The sequence below is a fragment of the Grammomys surdaster genome, unplaced genomic scaffold (assembly GCF_004785775.1).
Source record: "Grammomys surdaster isolate TR1022 unplaced genomic scaffold, NIH_TR_1.0 123830, whole genome shotgun sequence".
Taxonomy (NCBI): domain Eukaryota; kingdom Metazoa; phylum Chordata; class Mammalia; order Rodentia; family Muridae; genus Grammomys; species Grammomys surdaster.
Genome location: NW_021618981.1, coordinates 46058 through 71480, shown reverse-complemented (window position 1 = coordinate 71480; position 25423 = coordinate 46058). Strand labels below are relative to the sequence as shown.

General features: G+C 37.5%; 1 protein-coding gene across 1 annotated transcript in view; it reads left to right on the top strand.

Moving 5' to 3' along the window:
* LOC114636388 (A-kinase anchor protein SPHKAP-like) overlaps window positions 1-25423 on the top strand; it is a gene marked incomplete at its 3' end in the record, with an annotated part of 99506 nt that overhangs the window by 28548 nt on the left and 45535 nt on the right. Inside the window, exon 2 of the mRNA XM_028784506.1 lies at window positions 12429-12528. Within this exon, the coding sequence (XP_028640339.1) occupies window positions 12429-12528 (100 nt within the window). The remainder of the gene's footprint in view (window positions 1-12428; window positions 12529-25423) is intronic.

Below are 25423 nucleotides of genomic sequence, written 5' to 3'. Positions count from 1 at the left end.
GAGAGAGAGAGAGAGAGAGAGAGAGAGAGAGAGAGAGAGAGAGAGAGGGAGAGAGGGAGAGAGGGAGAGAGAGAGAGATTCTGAAGGAAACAGAAATGGCATGCAGTCTAGATGGGTAAAACTTTGTAGTCTTTGACAAGGACATATAATTCTTCTAGAAGTAAAATGTAGAGCTTCAATGAGTTTCTAAGCACAGAAATGGCCTGACCAGTCTTGTGTTTAAAAAATAATGTTCTTGTGTTTTAATAGTTACAGAGTTGTACTTTATCTTCAACCTTGCGTCCTTAACATGGAGCACTTCCCCATGACATATTGGAAGGAACAGAGAATCATCTTAATATGTGCATACAAACACCATCAATGTATCTTTTATTTATTTTTTTTTTTGGATATTTTCTTTATTTACATTTCAAATGTTATTCCCTTTCCTGGTTTCCTCTCCAGAAGTCCCCTATCTAATCTCCCATCCTCCTGCTTCTATGAGGGTGTTCCCCACCCACCTACTCCTGCCTCCCCACTCTGGCATTCCCCTACAATGGGGCATAGAGCCTTTAAAGGACCAATGGCCTCTCCTCCCATTGATGCCTGACAAGGCCATCCTCTGCTGCATATGCGACTGAAGCCATGAGTCCCTCCATGTGTACTCCTTGGTTGGTGGTTGAGTCCCTGGGAGCTCTGGGGGGTCTGGTTGGTTGATATTGTTGTTCTTCCTATGGGGTTGCAAAGCCTTCATAATGCTATTTTTCCAGATATTCAATTAAAAATAATCAGTTAAATATCTTCTGGCATAAAATTTTGTCTTCTAATATATATATAGTTTTTAATGAGATTTTGGGGGGTTTCGTTTGTTTGTTTTAGAGTTGGGGTCAAACTATGTAGCCTTGGATAGCCTGAAATTCATCTTTGTGAAGTAGGCTGGCCTTGAATAAATAGAAATCTACTTGTCTCTGCCACCTGAGTGTTGGTATTAAAGATATGTGCCATGTGTCTGGCTTAAAATATATTTCTAAAACTGTCATATATAGCTCATTCATTATCTTTCTGTCACTGTGATTAAAAACTATGACCAGGACAACTTCTGGAGGAAAATTTATTTGGGGCTTATAGTTTTAAAGGACTAGAGTCCTTGACTATCACATTAGGGAGTGTGGTATCAGGCAGACATGCTCCTGAAGCAAACAGCTGAGAGTTCACATCTCAATCCATAACCAGGAAATAGAGAAACAGAGCTAGCTACAAATGTCCTTTAATATTATAAAGGCCAACTCCAGGGATGTACTCCTTCCAGCTAGGATAAGCATCCAACCAAACCTAAAACCACTAACTGGAGACCAAGTATTCAAATGCCCAAGAATTATGGGGGTCATCTTAATTAAACCACTACACATAGGTCAGAGGTAAGAATATGTTACCCTGGGGAATAGCTTATTCAAATGTTTTTTCAGAAAATCCATGAATGTAAACAATACAAATACATACTGTTTTTATCAATGGCATAATATAGTAGTTTTCCTATTTTAAATGATCAAAAAAGTGTCCTTTTTCTTAATTATCATCAGTTATTTCTTAAACTCTATATGTCTTATTTAACATCACTGGACACATTAGAATGGTCCACATCTGTCTTCTCCCCCAACACACTTATCCCTCCTCTTCTATTCCTGCAAGTCTCAGTCCACCCCATGTCTTCTCTCCAGCCACATCCCTTCCTTGTGGTGACAAGGATGTGACACATGATTCTAATGCCAAATGAAGCATAAATTCTAAAGCCTTTCTTCCAGGATCTCTGGGATAAAGATTCTGTCAAGAAATATATAAACATATAGAACAAACAGGAACACAAAACAAAAAAGCACAAGCTACTTTAGAAAAATAATTGTTACATATTCATTGAAGTATCCTTATCGGTTTGTTTTGCCAGGTGAAGTAGCATTGTTTTTTGTAAAACAACATCTGTTCTCTAGAAACATTCATTTTTAAAATTCGGCTTTTCACCTCCTAATGAATTTTATTGAAATCTTTGAAGTTTGGTTTGTTATAATTATTTTCCATATTAACGGGCAAAATATTGTGTATCAAACACAGGCCACATTTTTATAGTCTTAGACTAATTGAATTCTCTTGTGTTCTTTGGTCTTTCAAAGACTTTTGGGAGTCTCCATTTTATGGCATCATCATAATGACCACCAATCTCCCTAAATACAGAAATGTCTATTCTGAAGAATATTTTGAATACTCAGGTCTGAAGACAACTAAGTATGTGTGTACTGTAAGTCTGCAGATATTATATTTCCAACTGAATGAAAGCCTAAGAGAAGGCTTCTGGACTAAACAAATCTTCAAGGATTATAGCATCATTTCTCAGCTTCAGACTGAGTCCCTCTTGCGCCAGGTATGATATTATAGCTTTACAGGAAACAATCTTATCAAGCCACCATAGTAGTCCATGACACCTGCATTCTACAGGTGAGAAGAAAAAATGTAAATATTAGAATGATTTGAGCATCCTCACTTGGGTCTTCCTTCTTGTTTAACTTCTTTGGGCGGTGAGTGTCTCGTGGGTATTCTATACTTTATGGCTAATATCCACTTATCAGTGAGTGATTACCACACATGTTCTTTGGGTCTAGGTCACCTCACTCAGGATGATATTTTCTAGTTTCATCTATTTGTCTACAAAATCATGATGTTCTTGTTTTTAATACCGAAATCATGGGAGGGGGCAGGATCAGGTATGGGGAGAGACAAAAGAGAGTCCCAGAGAGCTAAGAGAATGAATGGAAATATGGAGCTACTGGGAGTGAGGAATAGGGAGAATCTCTAAGAAGTCTCAGAGACCCACCCTTCCAAATGAAGACAGTTATTTCCAATATTGGATTCATTTCTAGACCAGTACATAATTGAGTCTGAATAACTAACTGGTCACAATTAAGAAAAATACAAGAGTCATTATAATTTCTCTTTTTGATTCTCTGTCCCACAAGGTCTAAAAACTTGAGGCAAGGCAGCTTGTTCCATCTGTGATATAGAAAAACAAAGGTGGGTAAGGAACATGTGTCTAATACAGCTTTCCAGTCACCATTGTCAGGGCATTCAGCAAGCTCACAGGTCAGCATCATTCATTGGACATTTTCAGAGACATACTTTGAAATTAGCTGCAGTTCTCTATGGTGTTATGATAGCATGAGATAAATTTAGGACAGAATCTGGATTTCAAGCAAGTGTTTGCATGTGTTAAGGCTCTTTTAATTGTCAAGTAAAAGTTACTTGTATCTTCTACAGTATTTATTGTAAGTTGCATTGATTGTACACTTTCTAATTGTGTTAGTGTGTTGAAACCTGGCATGTCCATTACGGAGGTCTATTAACCAACTTTTGTCTTATTGCCCTGAGTATTACAGAACCTTGGTTTTCTGGGGGGGGGGGGGGGGGGGGGAAAGGGGTGCAAGTACTAGAAGTGAGTTAGGCTTTAAGCAGAAGCAAGAGGGCAGGGGGCTTGATTACTGCTGGTATAACAACTTTAATTACATTAATTGCTAGCACCACTGCTTCTGCAATTGCTTTGACACAAGAAGTTAAGACAACTACTTTTGTTAATCATTTAGCAAAAAAAAAGTTACTAATGTGTTGAGTATACAACAGAATTTAGATAGGCATTTGGAACATTGGATTCATGTTCTTCATCCTATTCAAATGATTGGAAGGAGGGTCAGAGTTTAAGAGTAAGGAGCCATCTCAAGTGTCATGCCAAATACCAGTGGAGTTGTATTACTTCTAAAATTTACAATGATAGTCATTATAATTGGGAAAAAGGTTTTAAAATTTGCAGAGAATTTGGCATAATTCTACCACCTCTCTGGATGTTTTCACTTTGCATAGTGAGATTATGAATTTAACGAATGTGCTGCTCTGCTGAGCTTTGATGTCACAGATAATGCTGATAAAATTATCCATGGCTTGAGGTCAGTATTTCAACTTTTGTCAAGCTTCAAGAATGGCATATGTTACTTGATCATGCTAGCCCTTTTTATCCTGGGAATACTTGTATTCCTGCCCATCGTGTGAAAGCTTATCTTTAACAGCATCAACATATTGATAGCCAAAATACATGGCTTGAACCTGAAAATGGACCTCCAGACAGAGTTATTAATTTAACAGGCTGGCAAGCCAAGGACAGGTAAGATTCTGCACAGATCCTTACCAACCTAAGACATAAGTGCATTGCTTTGGATAATGCATTTTCCTCTATGAGTAAGGAAGGCATTCTTGTCAGAATGACCTAAGACAGGCTCAGTCTTGTTTATTAAATAAAAAGGGGAGTGATGTGGAGAGCTTTTGGAGCTGCTTGGCAAGAATCTGACATTGGCCAAGGACAAGGAAATGGGCTTCAGGCAGGATTCTCACATTAGGCTAGAACAAAGAAGTAATTTCAGGCAAGAATCTAAATCTTAGGCTAGAACAAAGAAGTAGGCTTCAGGCATGAAAATGACTTTGTGCTAGGACAGGGAAGTAGGCTCAGATATTTTGGTCATCCTGATAAGCCCTTAGAAACAGTCATCACAGGGAGTGCTCATGGAATTTTGTTTATTGCTTTGCTTGTTCTTTGACTATTTTTTTTTAATTGTCTTGCTTGTTCCTTGACTATTTGCATCTATTGTATTTTTAGTTCCTCAAACTAGAATTGACCTTAATACTTGCATGTAATTAAAATGATATAAAAGCAAAAAGGAGGAGAAGGAATGGGATAGGGGGCTTATGGGGGCAGGAATGGGGAAAGGGGATAACATCTAAAATGTAAATAAATGAAATATTCAATAGAAGAGAAAAAGTTCTAAAGAAGAAAAAAAAGAAGACAAAATGCAGGGACAAAAATTGAGCAGAGACTGAAGGAAAGGCCATCCAGTTACCCACCCAACTTGGGATCATCCAATGGGTGAGCACCAATCTCTGAAACTATTACTGGTGGTATGTTGTAATGCAGACAGAAGTCTAGCATGGCTATCCACTAAGAGGCTCTACCCAGAGATAGATGCAGATACTCACAGCCAAGCATGAGATGGAGGTCAGGGACCCCTATGAAAGAGTTAGGGCAAGGATTGAAGGAACTGAAAGGGATAACAACCCTACATATGTAGCACAGGGCTGCCTTGTCTGGACTCAGTGGGAGAGGATGCTCTTAATCCTGTAGAAACTTGATGCCCTAGGATGGGAGGACACCCAGGGACCTACCTCTCAGAAGTCAAGTGGAGGAGACATGGGAGAAGAACTGAGCGGGAGTGGGGGCAGCATTTGGGGTATAAATAAATAAAATAAAAAATAAAACAAAAAAATAGAGAGGTCTGAGTAATAGTTACAGATAGATTTCTTGAACACTGGGGCTCTGGGAACTGGCTGTGTTTGAATTCACTTAGATTTGCTATAGAAGCAAAGACTGAAAAGGATTGGTAGTGAGCACAGAAGAGAAGGGTACCACACAGTGTAAGAGAAGCAGAATAAATCTAAGGCCATCATTTAACAGCACTGTAACATTAGCTTATATATTAATACTCAACTTCCTGTGTATAAAGTAGGCATAACTAAGTAACTTAGCAAACTATACCATGGGGTATGAATACTGAGAAGGTAAACAATGGAAACTTTGGGGGAAGTAAGTGGTGTGATGGAGAGTCACATAACCCAGAGAGTATCTTGCCCATATAGTTGTGTGGAAGTACTGAGCAGGAGGGAATTAAGATGGTGCCCATGAAGAGCTTTCTAAGTACATCTGAACTAAGGTCTGATGCAACTGAATGAAGCCACATACCTAATATACTTAATCTTTGAGGATGAAATACTCATTTTAAAAATGGTGAGCATTTGGTAGTTTTATATTTACTATAGTAACCAATTCATGAAAATTTAACTTAGCAACAATAATATGAACTTGCTGTCCTATTGTTACTAGTTCATCTTTCTGAACATATCATTAGTAGCACCTGTTTTGAACATGTTGGGAACAAGCAACAGACTTATTCTAAGTATTACTATTTCATTTTCAGACTCTATTTAATCATAGGGAGAAACTAAATTTAAGGTCCCAGGCCCTATGACTTCCCAATAGCTGAACAGCCTCTATTATAAAGAAACAGTTGTCTGAGTCCAGACATCTCAAGGACAACTTCTCCATCTTGCTGACAGAATCAAACTAAGTTCATGGTTCCAGGTCCAGGAACCATGAACTACTACTCCTATCCTACTTGATAGAAACTCCTCGTTCTACACTTTGAGAAAATATAATTAAACAAGGCTACAGTCCACCCTGTTCCTCTCACTTTATGGCCTTATCCTTTAAATATGCTGTGTGCAGCACCCCTTTCCAGTTATAGGTCACCTCCCAACTCTGTTCTGTGGTCCTCTGTGGTCCTGATTGATCAGTAGTAGTTTGATTACAATAGATTTTTGTCATCTGCATTGACCTGGTGTTTGAGTTATGCAGGATTTAAGCAGACCCCACAATAAACAAATTTTCCCCCATAGTCCTAGTTAACAAAAGAGCCAAGGCTTTAGGTTCTCTGGCTGGACTCCTTTTCTGAGCATTGTGCTACAGTGTCCAAATTCCATTTTAGGATCTTGGTGAAGCCAAAGATTTTGAAGCAATATTAAAAAAAATAAAATCTAAATATCATCATAGTAGTGATTAAAGCTCTGTGTATATTGTCTGTCATCACCTGGTTTGTAGAAATAGCGTGAGTCTGAAAAGTCCACATCTGACACACAGAAACTGCTCTGTAAATCTTCTTCATCACCAAGCATTATCCATAACAGCATGAGAGAGCACAACCATTTTCATATATGAACAGTTATTGTTGGTTGTATTTCCTATTGTAATCCAGTCATTTTGCCTAGTATCTAATTAAGATGTACTTCCAGATTGTGGAAAGACATAGCTGATAGATTTTGAGATCTCCAAATTAAAAGCTTTAGTTATACAATATTCAACACAATTCTTAATATGAAAGACTTAAGTACAAGCCGTATTGAAAATGGAGAAATTACTAGCTGTTGGCTTTACAAATTATACTTCAAAGGAAGTAACAAGACTATAATCATACCTTTGTTCTTTATCTGCTACTTAATCGCTGAGATTGAATTAGAGCATAGCTAATTTGTGGCATTATCTCGTCTAAGAAGAACCCACTTGCTTTATGATTAATAATGAACCACCTGTTGTCATCTCTTATTGTAATCAACAGGCACTGCACAAAGATGGTACCCAAGCTTAGCTCTGCAACCACATTCTATGTGATCCAAGGATAAAACTGATAGGAAAGTCGTCATTTTTTTTTCTTTTGGACAAGGGAATGCCTTTTATCCTTTAATAATACATCACAATGTTATAATATTGTTTGTACTTTCTAGTAACAAAAGATAGTAAGGTGTTCATTTTTATTTGCTTCTATTAGATTTTTTATTGTTATTATTCCATTGGTGTGCTAAATCAAAGGTATATACTTCATTCTTTAGTTATTTGAAGACCTTTCAATATTAAAACAGGATACATTAAAGATGATCTCCAAATATGTTCAACATTGACTAATTGATTCCTCTGATATTTACTAAACTCTTATAGCTCATGAGGATTCAATAGACCTTTCAACCACAGCTGGACTGGTGAACTCAATTTGCATGGATACCTCCAAACTGGGGTATCAGAGGGGAGGACAATACACATGGGCACAAAATTAAATTAAAAGAGGACAAAGTCTTGCCTAGTTAATAAAACTAGAAAATATCATGTAAATAGATTTGTTTTTGCACCAGATATCTGTAATTAGCAAGGGAGATTTTATGTAAGCCATTATAATAGGTGCAAGTGACATCAGTACAGATTTGGCCTTAGCTCTAAATATACTAAGTGGAAATTTATAGACAGAAAGTCGGAAGAAAGAACCACTGAAAGTGGAAGTATTAGGAAGGGATATTAAGGATGGGAACTATAACACTTAATTGAGTGTACTTGCTAAAACAGGTCAAGGACAACAATAGGGTGAAGGGATTTGAAAACTGGTCAGAAACCCAGTGTAGGAGGCTTCTTGCTAAACTCTGGTAGGGAAGTTTATTATTAATATAAGACTCAGTAGACCAAGGTCTAGGCATAGCTGAAAAGGATACTCACAGAAGTCAGACTAAAACTTAATCAAAACCAAAGACCAAGTCCCAGTTAAGAGATGGCTCAGGAAATAAAAGCAAGAGACAATAGCGCATCATGTGACTTGTAGTACGGATTAGTTTTTGAAAGATTGACCAAAGTACCTGATCTCTCCCATTTAGCAGGTAACTCCTTTTGAATAAGGATAAAAATAAGGACATTCAGTAGAGCGATCTTTCATTTTGATCTGTGCAAACACATACTTTAAATTTCTCTAAATAATTCTAGATCATAGCACTTTCTTAAATTGATACTAATGAGAGTATCTCAGTTTCTCACATAAGACCTCTTCAGATGGATCTGAATTATTGGGTTGAGATGAGAGGATTTAGTATAGAGGCCAAGAGCACATATCCTTGACAAGGCTTAAACAACCAAACAGCAAATGATAATCACTACATTTTACAAAAAGCGTCCTTTAAGTGTTTAGAACTCAGGAGAAAAATCTTGTTTTTCACAATCTACCAAAAGCATTTGACTTTACACTGTGTTTAACAACAATAACAGCGGGTCTTTTTTTTTTTCATTAGAACTATCCTGGGAAATACTTTAAATTATCTTCTCAGATACGGTTTATCCTACCATCTGTCACTGCTGCTGAAAATTAAACAGTGAATGCAAACACATGTTTGTGTCTAATCTTTTGAGGTTAACTGGTTTCCCAGAAAGATGGGAGTAAACAACCTCAGCAATTGCTTGCTACCTAGCATTGTCTTGGGGTCTCTGTGGTTGCTGTACTTTTAAAGCTCACTGTGTAAAGGGAGAGAAAAAGAGAAATATTATACATAAATTGGCCTTCTTGACAAGTGCTGGAGAGGATGTTGCTCAGGACACTCTTGGGACATGGAGGACAGTGAGTATCTCACTTCACTTAGGTAGGGGTGGGAATAGGTAGGAGTGTAAATGTGTCTGTGTGTTGTTGGGGTTCAGAATGGTGTTGAAGAGGATTGTGATCTCCACAGTGGGGAGAAGGAATTAAGGAGGGACTTTAGTAATGCAGAAACTGAGATACAACTGGTAGAGGAGGGATTGTCAAGAAAAGAGGAAGAGAATTAGAAAGAATATTCCTGGATGAAAAATATCATGTTCAAAAAAGATCATGGCAAATTAGGATGCACCTCACTTAGTATGACAGACAACTACTTTTCAGACTTAGTAGGCATGGAAGTCACTTGGCTTTAATGTAATTTTTATAGTTCAATTCCATAGTTACAATGATGAAGCTGAATTTCCCAGGTAAGGAGCCCAGGATCCATACAGCTGGTGCTGGCTCCTGGACCAGATTCTGAGTAGGAATATATAGAAAAGTCTACATATGAAATACTTGTCTCTGAGGAAATCATGGGACCCTTGATGTTGACCTAGTCTTTCACTGCACATGAGTCATAATGGATGCAATGCAGTGGCCCCTGAACACCTCTTTGGTTCACAAATGACCTTTTAGTTTTCTGTAAACAAAACTGCTTGATAGAGGGCCAGCTTTAAATCACTTCTTTGTATCGTGTTTTGCTTTTATATCTTCTTTCCCACTTTATCTTCCTTCTCGTTGAAACTGATATTGCAGCTTCTACACAAAATCCAGCCTGAAAGGCTGGCCTTAATAAATATTGCCAACACTTGTCAAAATCAAAGGAAAACCTCCCAAGGAAGATTTACGGCTTGCCCATTAGAGAGACTTACAGAACTGTAATGAGTGCCTTGACAGTGACTCTTTTCATGTCAACTTAAGCTCATGGTAGTAAATGCACAAGTTTCATGTTTCCCCCATCTTCCTTCATTCTGCAGCAGCCCAAGTTTAACCTCCATGGAGACTAAGGACAAATCTTTATAAAAACTTAAATATCCCATTTCTAACCCAAAGGCCATGGAAGGGATGGAACCAATGGTATTGGCACATATTAGAAATCTACATTTATATAACATGATTTTTAAAAGACAGACCGTCCTGTATTTTGTTGCTAGTTTTAGATGTCCTCAGAGCTCTATATTTGGTGGTTTGGGAGATGAGGAGATAAACCTGCTTCCAATGTTGGTGTGGTGAGGTTGCACAATGTTTGCCATGAAGTAATACACTCATCAAACTGACTTAAAACCTATGATGTCATTCTATTTCCTCATTTAATTCCCTAACTAGTAATTATATATATATATGTATATATATATATATACATATATATACATATACATAGTTATTTGCTTTTATAGTCTTAACTGAGCAAATGGAGTGAGCCTTGTAAACAAGTAACAAAACTTATATTCCTTTATGCATCTTTACATCCAGCAAGTGCGTCAGAAAGATGAGAGATAACCACTAAGAAATTGATGGGCAGAGTTTCTATTTCTTCCTTTTAATGAATGAGCGAACACTTCTAAAGCTTTTGAGTACTATACCAGTCTTTCTAAAGTCTGGCAGCATATGCCTGGTGGGCAGCTATATAAGTTTCAGGCTATACTTCACTCCCTGTTTTCAAATCACCTGCTTGCTGACTTGGGCTCTAATTGACTCATTCAACCAGATGAATTTCCTTCTAGAGCACTCGCAGATTACTGACTTGCTGACTTTAATGTTTCATATCAGCAATGAATAGCCTGGGACCTCTCTCAGTTTTACTTCTCAGCCATTCTAGGGTCCCTAACCCTATAAAAATAACAGATGTGGAATATGCCCTAACTCTGCACCCAAGTCCTAGAACGAATAGTACAAGTCATCCACTAGCTGGCCAAAGAAAATAGGGGGTACGATAGAAACAGGACACAGAGTTCTCTTCTTGAATCCCTGCCCATAGGACTTGAGTGACTACTAAAAGGAAAAATGCATTCTTTTCTCTATTCACAAACCAGTAATAGTGGGCCAAGGTTAGTGGGGCTGTAGTCTTGTCTATCACATGGTAACAATTTGTAATCAGTGTTAACCCCCTATTCCTTCTTTGCATTTGTCTTTACTCCATTCCTCCATATCTCTTGTGTTTCTTCCATGTCTATTTCCTTTTCTTTTCCTTTTTTTCCTTTATCTCCCTTAAGCAAGAAAAACGTGGGTGCTGCCTGTTCCTTTCTATTAAATGTGTTATAGTCCGCAGAATATCAAGTAGTCAGAAAGTAGCCTATGACTAGTTTGAGCTCTCTAGAAACTTTGGTAGATCCTATGATTTGTCATGAAACACAACCATTTACTACCATTAATGAAAAAGGCAAACAGACTACACTCATATCCTAATCAGATAAAACTAATTCATAACCTCACACTTAAAGAGTAGAATACTATTAGGAACATGCTGTTTGTTGAATTGATTTACTTTTTAAAAATTGACTTTAAGAAAAAATATCTACAACTCAGAAAATTTCATATGAAGCCATCAGATAATATTTCAAAAGAAATTCTTTAATAAATTGTGCATATTCTATGTGATGACCAACAATCATGGCCAAGCACTTGACTTATGACATGAGGATGTCTTCAGATTCCAAATTGTCCTATTTCTCAAATGGAAAATGATATTTTAAATGCTTATAAAGTTTCAGAGGCCTTTTAAGCATCTAAAGGGAGGGATTAATTTTCAACTGTCAATTTTGTAATGAAAAAATTCAAAACATCAGTTTTTTATCATCTCTTAAAAATGTAGCCATAATTCTAAACCTTTCAAAAATGTATATGCTTTGTTGTTCATAGACAAACCCAGCGAGGTTTGATATAGATGTAGTGACACATTTCAAAACTTGAAGCAGACAATTTGAAGGACATTCTGCCACCAGAGAAATGCTAAGGGGGTAGTTGGCCCTTGCTCAGCTCAGATTCTTTCTGGTGTCATGTCTCACTGCATTTCTGGCTAAAATTTTTTACCTTCATTTTGAAAAAAATGAGATGAGTCTTTTATGACGTGTTGGCTTGGCAGAGCTGAATTAATGTGACAAGTGAGAAGGCTTTATTTGGTTTTAAAACCTGCTTAAGAAAAGCAGCTAGCATTGTCAGAAGTCAGGCCGGTGGGACTGTGTCCATTTAAGCACTGTGGGAAGCAATGGCTTGCAGCATTCTGTTCATAATATGACGGCCCATCATATTTCCAATTCCCAAAGTGATCCCAACAAGGAAATGCCAGCTTGAGCAAGACTGGTTATATTGAATGCAATCAGAAAAAAACCGGTTTGATTGGGATGCAATATGTGATCCCCTCTGCATTTCTAAGGAAAGAGATGAGTCACTGGACTGACTGTGTTTTCTTTCTTTTGTGTTTGGGGCACACAGCAACGTGGAGTCACCACTGATGCATGAAGGTTCAGAGCCACAGCTGATCACCAGCAGTACAGCAGGCAACCTGGCCGGCTCCATCACAGCCTGTAAAAAGGTAACCCTTTCTCATGACAGGTTCTTCCTGCCAGGGGATCGGCACCTAACCTTAGCCTTTTAAGCATGTTTCCTTATGTAGAGATAACAAGGACAATCAAATGACCCACGTTTTGCTTTCCCAAGTGTGGCTTGATGATACTTTTTAAAATAAAATTCATAAAATGATATAACTGAACAATGCCCAAAGTCCTAACTTGAAAATGATAAGTCTCATTGCCTAACCAACCCAATTCTGCCTGTTCTTCAAAACCAGAGTGCAATGGTATCCATAAAGAACAACCACTTGCATATGGACAATCTTCCCAAGTCTTCAATGCCTTGATCTACTGCTTTGAGCTGTGATAAATTGAAGAAAACTTTTTGACTACTTAATGGTACAGTATGGCTTCCCAATGAGTGGAGTATGCCTAACTTACCTTAGAAGCAGAATTGTATTTTCTAAAATCTTAGCTGGACAACTACAGTCTCGTTTCATGATACTTGCAGAAAAGAGTTATTTGTGAAACATAAAATAATCCAGTTTAACAACCCTATTCTTTTATTCTGTCAGTACAACTAAGGCCCAAAACTTAAAGCAAAATGTCTAAGATCCTGATTCCCCCCATTGATATTCTGTCACTATGTAATGCTGATTTACAGAAGACAATAGGGTGATTCTCATTCAAACTTAAAGGATACCACAAATTATTTTACTAAATATATACATACATACTACTTATATGTAATACACATTAAATATTTACATATTTGTATATATCTTGCATATTTTTTTTCAAGTTGTTGAATACTGTGCCCACTTAATCAGCTTATTTTTCTTTTATCTATGCAATATTTTTTTACAAATGATAGTTTTAAATTATAAAACAAGTAACAAGCAAATATATTAGGAAACAGAATTAATATAGAAAGGAAACAATAAACATGGTTTTCCCGATGTGTTTTCATGCTATGTGTACCAGCTTTCCTTAGCTGAGACAGAACAACCAAGATAAATAAGTTTACACAGGAAAGATTTACTTCAGGCCATAGTTTCAAAGGTTCAGGTCTATCTCTTGACCCAGTTGTTTTTGTGTTTGGACTTAGTTAAATGATGGTGTAGAAATGCAGTAGAGTGAAGCCAAGTGTCCTCTATCCCCATCAGGGGCATGCCTCTAACTATCAAACTTTCCTCCACACTCCACCTAAATGTTCTGCATCCTCTCTGTGGTACCACAATCTTGGGAATCAAGTGTCTAAACATACTCTTTGTGAGCCATTTAAGATGAAATTGAACTCACCTATTTACTCAAAACCAAACAGCAAATAAACCTGTCTAATTAAAACCTCTTAATAGGATGTATTATGACTTTTCCTGCTGTACATCATCTATAAGGTAATTGATTCTTTACCTCCCAATTGTTAGTGTAGGATACTGAAATGAGATGCTACCACTCAAAATTATTTTGAGCTTTTTATAAGAGGAGTAAGCTGTAACCTTCAAACATGAGGTACATTTTCAAGACTGTAACTTGAAATCATGTAGCACTTACCAGATACTAAGTATTTCACAGAGCCAGTGGATTTTCAATGCATTCCAGTTTCTAAGGCACATACATTCCTGTTGGGATTCCTGGTGAGATTCTATGTGGTATTTGAAAGGAATGAAGCCACAATGCTTGGATCTGACAGCCAGCTCCTTGTTCATTGTGAATGGTGTGATTTGCAGCAAATGACTAGCTCTGGATGCCTCAATTTCAGCATCTGAAAAATGAAGATAATGATGTTACCCATCCCAAAGGATTGAGATAAGATGAGAAAGAGACGGCAGACATCAAGTGCTGAGGACCATGTCTTGACGTATTGTAAACACCCAAAAAGAAAGATTACCTCCTACTAATGTTATTAGACAAGATAATGATATCAAAGAGCATACAGTCCTAGATAGGTAACTTAAAAATGAAAGAGCAATTCATGATGTCAGCTTGGTTACTGCCATTTCTATGAGGGGAGGGAAGGTGTCCATGTTCTTTTCTCTTTTGGAAACACAAATCTAAAAACTACTCAACTGACACCTAGTAGAAGCTGGGTGTTTACTCAAAAAAGAAAAATTAAAACCAGTCAGGAGTGATAAGGAAAGCCTGAGTAACATAGCAATGTCAGGCCAATTGGCTATGTAGCACAATAATGCCTCAATGAAAACAAATTAAACTCCATTCCAAAAGATTCTATCATCATATACATGTAATATTTCTGTATACTCATACGAATCTGTGCATAAAGATATCTATATACATATGTATGTTTATGTACAGATAAGATTTAAAAGTTTTAAAAATAACCTCATTCATTCTACAATTGTTTCTGAACAATTGTTAGTAGGTTTACTCATATGAAATTACTTTTTATTACAATCCCGAAGTGATCAAACGTAGACAGATTCACAAGGCTCAACTTAAATATGTCCTAAAGCCACTTAGATCATGACAATAGATACAAAGATGGATCACAAACTGACCTTAACAGGAAAATGTGTGATCTAGTTTAACAGATAATTCTGTTTTCTCGTCTTATCTGAAGACAGTCTAACACAGGTGAGAAAGAAGTCTTCTCTGCAAGCCTACTTGTTTTCTAATGAGAGACATGGAGGGCGGGAGTCCAGATGGGAGGCGAGGTGGGGAAGAACTGGGAAGAGTGGGGGAGGAGGAACCCATAGTCAGGATAAATTATATTATACCTGATCGTAATGAGTCCTGGATTCAAAAATACACATATACACAGTTTCTCCCAAAGCAGATCAAAAGAACAGGCTGACTGCATTGTAGAAGAAGGAAGGTTTACCAGCTGGATCAGCCTTCACAGTAGTCAGAGTTCTGTAAAAGTCACAAGGGCAATCGAAACTACCAGGACTTCCCAAACTCACCAAATGTAATAGCCTCAACTTACTACTCTTTAAGCCCTCTCATCAGGACTGGCATATTGCCAAGACAGCTGGTAGAAGAAATAAGTCAAGGATCAAAGGATAATGTATTAGACATACAATCACTCACTGAAAAGTACCAATGTGATGATTTTTTTTTCATATGTTTCACAAGGAATCTCTCAGGGCCTCAGAAGCTCACCCAGCTCCTCTAGTCACTGAAAGCCTGGCTGCAAAAAAAAAAAAAAAAAAAAAAAAAAGCCACTGTGTCAGAAAATATACTTGGATACAATTATTCAAATGAGGAATTCTTCCATTTATATTTTCGACACCAAGAGCCTGCTTTTCCAGAGATTTCAGATGACCATATGGTAGTGGTTTCAGACACAGTCTGGAACTTGTGATAGAACTTCCCTGCTCTTGAAAGTTCTTTGGTGCACAAAATAAGCTACATGATCATGCTAATTCGAGATGTAGAAATGTCCCTTCTCATGTTTTCATATCTCTGAGTGTGCCCATACATGTGTGTATGCAAACACATTTATCTGTGTGCAGGTGCAGGTGTGTGTGTGTGTGTGTGTGTGTGTGTGTGTGTGTGCATGTGATGTGTGAGTGGAAGGTTTTAGTTGTCTAGACTAAACTCTAGACTCCATCCATCTCTCTCTCTAGCCTGGAACTCACCAAGGAAGCTAGGCTGGCCAGCCAATGAGCCTCAAGAATTGGCAGCTTATCTTCCCCTCCCCAGCCCTGGGATGACAAGAAAATATTGGATTTCTGACTTGGTTGGTTTTTAATATAATAAAATGCTTAAGAAATATATTTTGATTATAATCTTCCAGCTCCCTCAAGACCTCCCAGATTTTGTTTTCAAATATAGGTTCTGGGCAATGAGCTCATACTGCTGTACTTAAATGGAAGGCCTTTTAATGAGCAAGCTATCACCCAGCCCCTTGCCTCTGCTTTTAAGAGCTAGGATTACTAGATAAATTTATGCTAAGATGCTTGTTATTGCATGTCCTAATATAGCAGTGACAAATTCCAGCTGCTGCTGCTGCTGCTACTACTGCAGCTGTTACTATCGCCCTTTCTCTTAATTGATATTGATAATGTAGCTTGTGGTACTTGGACATGACCTTAGACACTTACTGAGCACAAGGCATTAAGCAAATCTATTGGTTCATCCAAGTAGAAATGTGTTAGTCCCTTGCCTGCTGCTCTAATTTAGTGAGTGTGAAGGTCTAGGATATGTTTTAATGTTCAAAACATGATTCTTAAGACTGGGCAGGTTAAATGTTGGACTCACAAAATGTTGCAGAAAACTGGGAAGAATTGGAGGTGGGAAAAAGTGTTATCATTTTCTCCCAGTGACCCTGGACGAGCTTCTCTAATAGCACAACTAATGCTCCTCTTAGCATAACTCCTTAAGTAATAAACAGAGCCAGCTAAGCTGATTTGCAAGGATTTTCTACTACATAAGATAAATTATTATAATTTTATATTCATTGAACTTTGAGTGAAAAGTCTTTATTGCATTCTTTTAAGATCAAAAATTTATTATCACAACTATCTGACTGTGGAATCCACCCAAGCAGTTGAACTTCATCCCAGGTTTTGGATCTATGTGTGTGGTATGAGGCTGAAGGGCGCATCCCATGCGATTTCTTGCATGTTGGATACTCTCGTGTTTCCTTTTGCCTTGAAAGTGCTGTACTGCATCTCATAGTCCCACAAAAGTGGAACATTCTTAATCCTCACTTTATTTCTTGGACCAAAGATTTACTATTTTAGATAAGAGTGGAAGAAAGTTTCTAAATAGGACTGATATCAAGAAAGACTTTTAGAAAAAAAATCAACACCCCAAGTATTTTTCTTCATTTTATATGAATTAATCATCCTTAAATTTGGACTTATCAAAGGCAGTTGACAGAGAACTCTTCAGATGCCTAGAGACAGAATGTGATCTTCTGATGACATCTAATTGTACTCTTTGATGTTTTGAGCCTTCTCTCCTCTGACTGACCCTTAAAGTGGATTAAATGTGCTTCATATATCTGAGGAGGACCAGCCAGTTGCCTCTTGATGTTTCCTTTCATTCTGTAAAATACCCTTTCATCTAAACTCAGATCTTTTTGAGAACATGCAATTAAGATCAGCAGTTCCATTAATATATGGAGAAATAGACATTCAAATGATCCAACCCACATCTCTAAGGACAGAACTGTTTGGAGCAAAAACTCAGCATTGCTTCCAAGAAGCTAATGATTTTACTGAGCCAGACAGTCATACAGTTACACGGTGGAGAATGGTTATGGTGTTCTATGTTAACAAAAGCTTTTCCCATTCAGGTTGGAAATGCTTAGAGAATGAGAGAATGAATGAAATAAAAGATAATATGCTGCAGTCTTAAGAAGGGAATGTCTCCTTCTGTTTTGGAAAGTGCATAGAAGTCCATGCATGGTCTCTGTGATCCTGGAGCACCTCGTTCTCTTCATATTCAGCATCTGATAAAAAGAATGGCCTCGTTACTTTTTGTTAAAATCACTGGATAGATGCTCTATTTTACATCATCCATTCTATAGCAGTAAAGCAATGGAAACTTGGTGAGAGGCAGTGCGATGGAGATACAGCTCAGCAGCTAAAAACACTGGCTGCTTTACCAAAATACCTGAGTTCAACTCCCAGCTCCTGTAGGGAAGCTCACAACCATCTGCAACACCATTTCTAGAGCTGATACCCACTTTTGGGCACTTCTGGTATTAAAGCACATGGTGCACAAACATGCCTAAGCAAAAACACTTACATAAAAACAGTGAAATAAGGTAAATAATAAATGAAAACTTTTAAAAGAAAAGATATAGGAAGTTATGTGAAATGATATTTCAAGACAGCTAAGTTAGAAAGTTAGAAAGTCTAAAGGTATTTTTTGGAGCAAACGAATACTAGACTCTGGGATGCCAACAAGAGCCAATTCATGGGCTGGAGTAAGTGGGATGTATGGAGATAGAACCTGTGTGGGATCGGTGGAAAGGGAGGAGAGACCATGAAGAGATGTGTGTTGAAGTCAAGGTTAGTAAACCTTCATGGCAGTGAAGGTTGCACAAAAGATGACCTTTGAGTACTTAGACCAAAACATCTGGAGTGGTGGTACAGTTGAGACCCTTCAGAGGGTCATGGAGGCCAGTGAGGGAATGGAAAAGATAAACACGAGTCCACAATCTGCTCAGTTGTACATGAAGAGCATACACCAAGATTCCTTCTGATAGCAGTTTCACTGACCAAGTAAAGAAACTTCTGGAGCCATTTCATATATAGGAGGCTTCAGGGTTTCACTGAGGACAAAATGCAAATAGTGAAGGCTTCCAGCAGGGACTCATTTCCTCTGCTGTCAGTAGAAGCAAGTCACGATGCTAAATATCTTCTCTTGTCATTGGAGCAGTTAAGTTCACTCTGAACAGCAGAGGAGAGGCTGCCTGTGCCCAGCCACCAGTTTATTCTTGGGAAAATGTTAACACTGTGACCATTTGTGGGATGATCTATCTAACCCTATCAATTGTGCCTTTATTTTCAATATGAATATGATTTACCTCTGTATTCCAAAAGTTAATGTAGTGGAGGACTACTTTTATGGACTCCATCCCTTTTCTTCCAATACTTTTGCTATCTAATGCCTGACAGTCTCCATGCCCGTCTTATTCTTGTGTCTTTTCTGCTGTTTGAGTAGCTCCAAAAGGATCTTGCCCAACTCTTTCTTTTTCTTTAAGCCAAAAAAGTAGGACTCTGAAAATCCTAAATAGCTTAGAATATTTTGTGAAAATTGAACTATACTATGCTTTTGGAATTACATCTTTTCTTCGGAGTACTTACAATTACCATAAAGTTTCTTTAAACTGTAATCTAAATATATCTATCCTGGAATGGAAGGGGTCTCAAGTTTTGAAAACACAATCTGGCATTTGCAGTTCTCTTTCCTTCTTTGGGTACTTAGGAAAAGGCTTCCCACTCTGCTTGCTGTCACCAGCATCAGAGTCTCTTCTCTTTTCTCTCAGTCCTGCATCTAAAAACCCCTTTACTTTAGAAGACTATAGTGTGCTCTCTTCTCTCCTTAAACAACCCTGACAGCATGCATTTTTTTCTCATTTCTTACCAGGATCATCCTTTTGCTCGTTGTACCTAGTTTATCATTCAGCCAATTTCAAAGAAGAAAGAAGGGTATAGTTGGTGTTTTGAGTGTACCTTTGGCTCAGTCATCTCTCTAAGAGAGCCTAGTCATTTGCTTGCCTACATTTACTAGGTCATTTTTTCTCAACCTGTGAGTCATGACCCTTTGGGATTGACTAAGCCCATCACAGAGGTTGACTAAGATCATTGGAAAACACAGATATTTGCATTACAATTCACAGCAGTAGCAAAATTACAGTTATGAAGTAGCAATGAAAATAAGTTTATGTTTAGTGGTTACTACAACATGAGGGCCTGTATTAGAAGGGCACATTGTTAGGAAGGTCGAGAACCACTATACTCAGCTCATTTCTTTCTTTCATGAAGGTGACTCACCCTGAAAGAACTACCCCAAGGCTCATGCCCTCCCAGAAGAACATTCATGAGCAAATGTATCTCTTAAGTTACATGTCTACTGCCAAGCGTCTAATGTGCTTTGTATTTCCAATGGCTTCTTCCAGAGAAGAAATGTGTTTGAGGAAAAAAATTACTACTTTCTTTTAGTTGTCAGGTGCCAAAAAATGTGTATGTATATTGAAGTAACACATCATTATTAAAGTCATGTTCTTTTGTCCAGAGGTAAATTCTCTACTGCCTAAATCTTTCACAACTATACAAATAATATAAAATCAATAGCAGGCTTTGGTGCATTTTGTGTGTGTGTGTGTGTGTGTGTGTGCGTGTGTGTATGTGTATGTGTGGATGTATACATGCACACACACATATATGTATATATATACATGTATGTGTATATTTATGTATATATACACATGTGCATATATATTTACATATAGCCCTCATAACTGATTTTTCATATATTCTGCATAGTTTATCATTAAAATAATATTTCCCTTCACCAATCTTACAAATGCATCATGATTCACTGATTCCACATAGCAATCACATAGCAACCAATCAGCTTTCTTTTTTTATAAGTCTAACTTATGTTCAAGCCATTGCTGACCATTTATAAATTAGGCTATATATTTAATTTCCTGAGTATGTCTGCTTCTGTTATACCCTTGCTTCATACTCTATCCCCAAACCTGGTTATATTCATATGGAAAAAAACTCTGATCAAATTATTAACTTTTTTTTTGTGGGTAGCTGACATCTGTGGGATATAACAGAAGTAGACAAATCTGGTTTGAATCTTCCCCACCAGTCCCAAGAATTTCCCAAGCTCTAAACTGTCCTTTGTCCTCTTAGTCAGTTCTCAGAACTACAGTGAGACACAGTGTAGCTTTCAGGATATGTGTAGCTGAGAACTATAGATACAGTAACAAGTTATCTGGGATACACTGAAACTGCATTATTCAGTGCTTGCCATGTGAGGATGCATACAGGAGGACCAGGTTAGCATACAAAGTGGCTAAGCTATGTACATGGAGTAATTAACTTCACTCTCTTTCCTCATGAAACATTTCCATTTTACACTCAGATACTTACATATTTGTGTGGCGTTTGTCAGGGAAGAATGTTTTTAAGTCAGTATATCCCCTACTTATTCACCAGCAACAAGCTTAATTAGACCAAGTACTGATACTAAAAGCATTTCATAAATAAGCACTCTCTTGTTATAAGGAGTAACTTAGCTGAAGCCAGTCTTCAGTAAGCAATGTGGTACGATTATCTGGAGCTACTGAAGCTCTTCTCATTTCCCCTTCTATTTTCCCTCCCCAGCAAGGAGAAGAATGCATTGGCTTCTCCATTAATGGTCCTTTCCACCTGATGTTTTCTAGGCTCTGTTTCCTCCTTGATGAAGAAGAACTGTTTTTATTCCAAATACTAAAAGTCCTTTACTTTGACATGGTTTTCTAATACTCGTTAGAACGTATTTGAGTCTTGTCAGGTATCCATAGCATAATTCAACCAAAAATAATTAAGAAGTATATCTCATAAATAATCATTATTCATATGTAAGAATCCAGTTCTCTATTGTAAAAGAAGGCTAACACACAAGCACCCAGTCGTCCAGTTAAAGTATCATTGAAAGGAAACTGCTACCTTGACATTTGGTTAAACCCAGTGGGAAAGGGTTTTCAATGCCACCTTTCCTTCTACATAGTAATTTTATTTGTGTCATTGTTTCTGCACAATAGTTTGGTGTACTTTAAATAGACTTTGTGCAATTTCTCTTTCAAATAATGGTTACGTGTTTTATCCAAGAGTAGAAAACAGAAGACTCCAAAAAGAAAGTCAACAAAAGCACAGATTAAATCAACACAAACTTAAAAGTATAACATTGAGCAAAATCCTCTGAATTCTAGATCTAGGTGTATGCATATGTGTGCTAGACTTTTATGCTATTATAAACATAATTCAATAATTAGTTAATCCATTGACTAAACAATCCAAAATTATAAAAAAGAAAATTTAAGAAAAAAATAATCTTAGCATGTTTCCAAACATTGAAAATTCTCTGTCCCAACTTATCTACAGAAGCATGCTTATCAAGAGAAAAAAGGTTCTTTTTCTACTTCTGGGAAATTTTATTTCCTTCATGCCTCTTCCTGAGCCCTTTTGAACTCTTTTCTGTCCTTCAAATGCATCCTCTTGCTTTGAGCCTCTGTTTGGGCTTTTGACCCTGCCTGGGCCACTGCTCTTTCCTGGGATGGGAGTGTGACTGACACCTCACTCCATTCAGATCTCTGTTCAGTGTTATCTTTACAGACTTCAAAATTCTTTTAGCATAGTGTTAGAGAAACCTGCCAAGATATGCTTTCCAAAATAGCCTCTTACTTCTTTAAATCTTCATCTGGTATGGATCCTTCCTGTAGTGTTTGTTATCTGACATTTATGTTTATCAATTATCCTTTTTTTCCCCTGCCACAATAGAATGAAACAAGACTCTACATGTAATGCTATTCTTACTTTGCCCACTGATTCACCAGTTAAATAAACAAAGCCTAGCGGGAAGATAACTGCCTTGTTTAGAGCTGAACACTCAACCTTTACTTATTCACAGCATCTTTGAGCATCCTGAGTATCTGCATTCACCACCATTCACTAGAAAGAGAAGCTATTCTGAGTGATGCTGGGAGCCACTTTTTTCTATTGGTATAAACACAAATATTGAGGCCAGTGAGAGGGATCAATGGGTAAAAACATTTACTTCTAAGCATGATGACCTAAATTTTATCTCTGGAACCTTATGGTAGAAGAAGAAATCAAATCGCATCAAGTCGTCCTCTGATCGTAGCAAACACACACACAAACACACATGCACACACAGGCATGTACATGCATAAACAAACAAACAAACAATTAATTAATTAATTAATTAATTAGATCAATATTAAGAATAAATGTTTAGAAAATAATTTGACATTATTTCAGGAAGACTCAGCTCCCTCCGAGAGCCTGTGATCTCCCCATCACAAGTCTTTGACCAGGTTTACCATTGTAGATGTAGATAGTATCATGTGATCTTGCATTCAATCACAGAGTAGTTAATCACTCCTGCAGCAGTTATGCCACTGTTGAACAAGTGTGCACCTACATGGCAGGTTGGTATTGTGCTTGGTAGGTTTCAGAGCTGGCTAAGTAAACATTGGTATCTTTTCTCCCTTAAAAGCCTGCATCGTGCCTTCTAGCACTGTAAAAGCTAGAGAGAAAGTTTCCAGTTCAGATCTGTCTTAACTTCTCTGTAATGTGTGATCAAGGTATACGGTTGATTTAACAATATGGTCTTATCAGCCAGCTCTGGTGGGCATCCAAGAAGAATGGCAGAAGCTTGTATCATTTTGAAGGCCACCTAGAGCCTCCCTAGCCAACAACTTATAAAAGTGATATCCCACACCTGGCACTGAGATTTCAGTTTCATAACCCCCTAGCTGCTATAAAGCCCAAGAATGTAGTTTCACAAACGTTTTTATATGGAAACAAGTCACTTGAAACTAAGAAGAAAATAAAGCATAATGAAACTCTGCTATGTAACTGTTATAAATAGTAAAATAAGTTTTAAAATAAATAATATATATTTATATTATTTATATTATACCAAGTGCTAATACCAGATATATAATATACTACCAAATACCAAGTGCTAGCATGAACATGGAGGAATTTGCATTTTGTTTTTTTGCCAGTAGAAATTGAAATTGATAAACATATAAATACTTACTAGATCCATGTAAATTTACCTTAATGTTTAGTAGGTCTCATTGTTGTGTGTTCACCCAGAACTTCCTTCCCAATAAAAACATATAACCAAACAAACACTTGTGTAAGTATTTACAATAGCTTTATTTGTACCTACGCAAAGATGTAAACAAATCAAGTGTCTTTCTAATTATAAACAGACATTTTTAAAAAATCTCCATGTACCCAGAGACAAACATTGCTGGACAATAAAATAAACTGCTAAACACACCCAACAGCACAATGAACTTGAAACTCATTGAGTCAGGTAAGATGAACTTGTCACAGAAGTCTCTATAATATGAGATACATATGACATCCTGGAAAAGACACGATTCTAGAGGTGAAAATAAAATGAAATCTCAAGGGCAGAGTCTGGGTAGATATGTGTGATTTCAACATTTGGAAGATAGGGACACATATTGGGACTTGAAGCTAGGTGTGTCTCCAAAGCACATTCTTCCATCTTGGTTTTGGTAAATTATGAAGATTGAGAGACAAGGGGAATAAGAGGAAACAAACAGTTACAACATGACTGATTAGGACTCTACAGGCTCCTGACTTTCCCTACCACTTAACATTCCTGCCTTAGAATATTCAGGCATCTGTAATACAATGCCACATGAATATTATTATTGTTGTTGTTGTTGTTGTTATTCTGTGCAGAAGTGGTGTTACTCACAGTTCCAGATGTAGGAAAGTCTGTGGTGCAGATTGGGGCCTACTTTTTTATCATAAAGTGATGTGCCTATACTCCATGGAGGATGAAGGGGATTATGAAGCCTCTTTAAGAAAGATGCTGATCCTCTTAATAAGGATTAAGCCCAGCTCAGCCATCACCTCGAATAGCACCACCTCTTAACAGAAACATGTCAGGGGTTGATTCCAACATGTAGGTTTAGAGGGATGCAAACTTTCAAATGATAGAAACACTTAACCCTTACATTCTTTACCACAGCATCATGTGGTTTTCTCTGTCATATGAACCATTGTTTGCAGTTACATATTCCAATGCTCCTTTGTTTCTTGTTTTGCCTCCATAAATATGATGGTCAGTTCTATACTATGCACAATATGTTACCCAGAAAGCAATCCATAACATGCACGTTAAAAGCTTTGCTAATGTTTAATGTGTAGAATTAAAATTAAACTTTGTAGAGCAGACATTGGAAATAGAAATAGGCAAAGAGGTGTTCCAGCTGGCACAGATCTAGCAAGCCAACAAAACTGAGAGAGTTAGCATCACTTCTGGGATAGGAGTCAGATTTCCTTTAGAATTTCAATTGGAGAAGGAAGGAGTTTGTATATAGACACAAAGACATCAAGATGATGACAGCAGACCCAAGTGTCATAACCACCTGTTAGAAATCTGAAAAGAAGCTGGCTTCTGGGAAGGATCAAAACTGCATCAGGAGAGAGGTCTGTGTCATTCTTCCAGGTGATGATTAAATCCCATGAGGCCCTGGGCTCTGCAAAGAGAATGATTGCCAGAAATGGAAGGAACAGTATTCCTTTAAGAAGTACTTATGAGTGCAGGGGAGGAGGGAAAGTCAGTCTGGAGAGAGAGAGAGAGGGAGGAGAGAGAGAGAGAGAGAGAGAGAGAGAGAGAGAGAGAGAGAGAGAGAAAGGAGAGAGG